This window comes from Corylus avellana, chromosome ca5, assembly GCF_901000735.1.
Source record: "Corylus avellana chromosome ca5, CavTom2PMs-1.0".
Classification (NCBI taxonomy): domain Eukaryota; kingdom Viridiplantae; phylum Streptophyta; class Magnoliopsida; order Fagales; family Betulaceae; genus Corylus; species Corylus avellana.
Window position 1 is genome coordinate 24,860,422 of NC_081545.1, and position 5,038 is coordinate 24,865,459.

The following is a 5,038-nucleotide window of genomic DNA, read 5'->3' on the forward strand; positions in this document are numbered from 1 at the left end:
TATTGATTAGACGATTTATTGAATGCAGATAAAACGCCAAAAGCGTTGGATAGGGCCTCCGAAGAGGCTGATAGGGCTTTCAAAAAGGCATGTAGTGCCTCTGCAGAGGCAAGAAAGGGATGGGGAAGGAAGAAAAGGAAATCAAAGGGGGAAGGGGGGGGAGAAGGGAGCCAAAAGCTCCCTCGTCCAAGACTGTCGGTGGGGTTGGGGTTTTCTTCGGAGAGAGTTTCTGGGGCAGACGGGTTCAAGAATGGACGACTCCCTTAGCATTTTTCCTATTCTTAGTTTAATTGTTTCCATGCTTATGCCTTCCTCAATGCTTGTTGTTTAACTGCAGGTGAGAGTTTTTGGATGGATAAGAATTCATCACAATCCAAATAAAAGAATAGAAGGAGAGGAGACAACCACCGAGTCCCAACTATGGCAAACAAACAACAAGAGTTCAAGACTCGAGCACATCCGAACCTAAACAGAATGGCCAACACCTAAGACAGCTAAAGCAACAAGTATTTTATTACTACAGAGGATATCCAACGTGGAGCTTTGGATTCTGCAACTATGCTATACATCATTCTTTCAACCATTTTTTAACTATCTCTTTTTGCAAATCTAATAGATTCACCATTAGATTTATAGATTCATGTGGATATCACAAAAATTCAATAGCAAATTAACTCATTCACTATACAGAAATGGTTAAAAGATGGTTGAAAAAATAATTTTTATCATTTCTCGGATTTAAATCAAACTAACCTGGGCTATGGATAGGGAAGGAATGGTGTCCATATTTCATATTTTGCGTGATATGGTCGATTACTTTGTCCAATAAACTTACAAGCTTCTTGTCCTCGCATTACGTGGTGCCTTTGTAAGACACTGAAAATTGGGCATTTAATTACTCTAGATTTACTGGTGCAAAGGTTTATGCGTTCGGAAATTAATGGAAAAAATGTTTGAAGGTGCATTAAATGTGAGTGATGATGGCTCGGTTGATCAACCGAGAGTTAGGCTGGATCGACTTAGCACTATAGCTACCAACTTAAAACTCTTAGAACTTTATAAATAGTGCTAAAATTGTATGAAAATATTGCCAAATATTCAGTTTCTCTTTGTGAAACACAAGAACGTGAAGGAGATTTAGAGGAGGCTTTTAAGTGGTGAAGCCCTAAGAAAGTGAAAATCTTACATATGGTGTAAGAAGGTAACGTCATATGTACTAACAATATTGGGATACTACATGAGTGGTTATGCCATTGAGAATAATTTCTATAAGATCCTAGCATAAGCCAAATCCTTTGTTTCCTCTAATAAAAAGGGGACACATCAGCCTATTACACCAAATGACCATAACAAAAAAACAAAGGATTATAAACCCTTTTTTTCTTTTCAATCGGCAAGAACCTCGACACTACCCAACTCATTGAGCCACTACCCAACAATTAAACACCGCCTAACACAGACTATTCCTCTGATACTGCTCCACCAACATTAATTTCATAAATTTTTGTCTTTCTCCATCTTCCGTGACCTAGTTTGTGAGAAGTCCTTGTAGAAGTTATTCTCTATACCCTTAAATGGACAAACTAGGTTTTCTAGTTGAGCATAACTTCTATGCAGATGTTGCATAAACAAGGGACTTTGTGCCCTCCATTGGCTTGCAGCAAATGCTAGATTATTTTTGGGGTAACTTCACTTATCCCCTTAAAATTACACGCCGTTTGTAAACACCCCTTCAAAGTTTAAAATTTCTCACTTCAGTGTATCTAACTTTCATTGTTTCATTTAGCCTAATTTTGTTAGAGATTGTGATTAAATCAGACGGTAGAAAGGATAAAAAGACATTTATACTCCTGAAATTTTTTAAAATTTTAAATTTACCCTTATTTACAAATAAAAAATTATTATTATTATTAATTATTATATTAAAAAAATTGACCAAACGGAGGATATGTGACCATGGGTCATAAGTGACCCTCCGGTGGGTCATTTGTGAGTCTGTGGCCCACTTTGGGTAACAAGGTGGACCTCAAAGTGGGTAACAAAGTGACCCACCGAAGGTCACTTGTGACCCGCTGTGGGTCACGAAGACCCATGGTGGGTCAGCAAGGTGACTTCCTGGTGATCTGTCGGTGGGTCAAAAAAAACCTAACAAAAAATGTGAGTATTTTAAATTTTTCACTCTTTCTGTAGGATATTACGGAAAATCTTAACGGAAGGAGGTATGAAAGTTAAATATATCAAAATAAAAGATTTAAAACTTTAGAGAGATGTTTGCAAAAAAAGGCATATAATTTCGGGAACAAGTCAAGTTACCCTTTTTATTTATTTATTTTTATTTTATTTGAAACGACATTCAACTCTCGTGCATTCCTCAGAGAAGCAAAACCACAGAAGATGCAACGTTGTGTTATTCAAGGTCTGGTTGACTTCATAAGTTACTGAAATATGAATCAGCCATAAGCTGGGAATATGAAAGAAACCCAACGGCTTACTCTCAGGAACACAATTTCACGCTTCATCAAAGAACACAAGAGCATGGGAGAGCTTAAACAAATCCATACCCATATCCTCAAATCTCCATATCTATCCAAGAATGACCAATACTTTCTCCTGACTCGTCTCCTTTTCTTTTGCGCCATTTCGGACTCTGGGTCGCTCAGCTATGCCGCCGCTGTTTTTCGACTCATGAAGAACCCTAATACCTCTGCCTATAACATTATGATCAGAGCTTATGCTAGTAAAACCAGTGGTGGTGATAATACAAGCTCCAGCCAGTCTTTGCTTCTATATAAGCAAATGCTTTATGATGGCAATGCTCCAGATTGCCTCACTTTTCCTTTCCTCGTAAAGGAATGCAGAAGGAGGCTTGATGCTGTCACGGGCCGGAGCATTTATGCCCATGCCATCAAGTTTGGATTCCATGATGATGCGTTTGCTCAGAATTCTCTGATAAGCTTGTATATGGCATGTGGGTATTTGAGCTGTGCCCGGAAGCTGTTTGAAGATATGTTAAATAAGGATGTTGTTTCTTGGAACTCAATGATTATTGGGTATTTGAGGGGTGGGGAACTTGATAAGGCATTCGATTTGTTCAGCAGGATGGAGAAGAGGGATATTATAACTTGGAATTCGATCATAACGGGTTTTGTTCAAGGTGGCCGCCCAAAGGAGGCCTTGGAATTTTTCCACGAAATGCAGATTGCAAGTGATGATATGGTTCGACCCGATAAGATTACAATTGCTACTGTTCTTTCAGCTTGTGCGTGTCTTGGTGCAATTGATCACGGGAAATGGGTGCATAGTTACTTAAGGAGAAGTAGACTAGAGTGTGATGTGGTAATTGGTACAGCATTGGTTGACATGTATGGAAAATGCGGGTGCGTAGAAAAAGCATATGAGGTCTTCAAGGATATGCCTGAAAAGGATACCTTGGCATGGACAGCAATGATATCAGTCTTTGCTCTTCATGGGTTTGGTAAAGAGGCTTTTGATCTTTTTGAGGAGATGGAAACACTTGGGGTCAAGCCCAACCATGTGACATTTGTTGGGCTACTGTCGGCTTGTGCTCACTCAGGTCTAGTAGAGAAAGGTCGCTGGTGTTTTGACATGATGAGACGTGTTTACTCAATTGAACCACAGGTTTATCATTACGCTTGCATGGTTGATATACTTGGCCGTGCGGGGCACTTTGAAGAGGCAGAAGGGCTTATTAGAAGCATGCGAATGGAGCCAGATGTGTTTGTTTGGGGTGCATTACTTGGAGGCTGTCAAATGCATGGGAATATGGAATTAGGAGAAAAGGTGGCACAGCATTTAATTGATCTGGAACCCCTGAACTATTCTTTTTATGTGAACCTGTGTGATGTATATGCTAAAGCTAATAGATTTGATAAGGTAAAGAGAATTAGAGCCCTAATGAAAGAAAAAGGGATAAAAAAGGAAGTACCGGGCTGCAGCATGATTGAAGTTGAAGGGGTTGTTTATGAATTTTCAGTGCGAGGATCACCTGAAGTTGTAATGGAGGAAATAGTCTGGACCTTGGTTGGGTTTAGTAACTTGATGAAGATAGAAGGATATATGCTTGATCATGATGAGATATCATTGAAGGCAAAGATACTGTGACTATATGAAAATTATTTTAATTCTAAGTGCAAATTGGTTCTATATTCACACACGGGAAGCTGAGATTATGCTGTTTGAGGAGAATTTGAAAGTTATTCAGGAACTTTCAAGCACCATCACGGACAGAAATTTCTTGTTTGAGGGAAAGTTATTGAGGTATACTAACTTTATACAAGCCCTTGACTCCCTTCAAGGGTGTGACATGCATGTAAACAAATTGTCCAAGGTATACATTCCCTGGAGTTAATAAGGTCACTCTTGATTGAACGTTATTTATGGGCAACCAGTGTGTCTACTGCCAAAATTTACAGGTGCTCTCCCCTGCTAGCTAATATTGTTAATTTTCTGCATGCAGAAGAAAATTCTTGTTGATCCAACTTTTCTGACTCTAATTTACAGTGCAAGCATGTAGAAGCTATCCTAGTTATAAACATCCAGGGTTTATCTCTATGTCCTGTAGAAGTTAAATCATTTCACTTTGTTCATAGCATTGAATATGAACTCATGCTGTCTGCTTAATGAGTGGACTGTGATTCTTTTCATAGTACGTAATGAAATAGTTTTGAATTGAAGTAGGAGAAATAATGAAAATGATTGCTTTTATATTGATCTTGGTTTCATTGTAGCTGATCTCCAGGTACCAATATTTTCATAGAATATATGATCTCAAATCTTCCTGTTTATATCCATTTAGTCTCTCATGCCAAACTCTTTGCATTTACCATGGTAGAATCTTGAGAAGCCTCAGATCTAAAGAAAGCCTGATCCTTTAAATTTTGATTAATTAGTTGGTGAAAACACGTAGCTTTCTTACTTGTGACTAGTAGCCACAAACTTAATTGTAGTCATATTATGGAATTTTCTTTAAGTCGTACTTTCAGAATATTGGTTATCAAAATAATTTCTAAGTAACTTT

The 5,038-nt window shown here is 38.3% G+C and overlaps 1 protein-coding gene across 1 annotated transcript; it reads left to right on the forward strand.

The window, feature by feature from the left end:
• Positions 1–2,376: 2,376 nt before the first annotated feature.
• Positions 2,377–4,429, forward strand: LOC132183100 (pentatricopeptide repeat-containing protein At5g66520-like). Its single transcript, XM_059596498.1, has one exon. The coding sequence runs from the start codon at positions 2,470–2,472 to the stop codon at positions 4,120–4,122; it is 1,653 nt and encodes a 550-aa protein (XP_059452481.1). The 5' UTR covers positions 2,377–2,469; the 3' UTR covers positions 4,123–4,429.
• Positions 4,430–5,038: the final 609 nt, after the last annotated feature.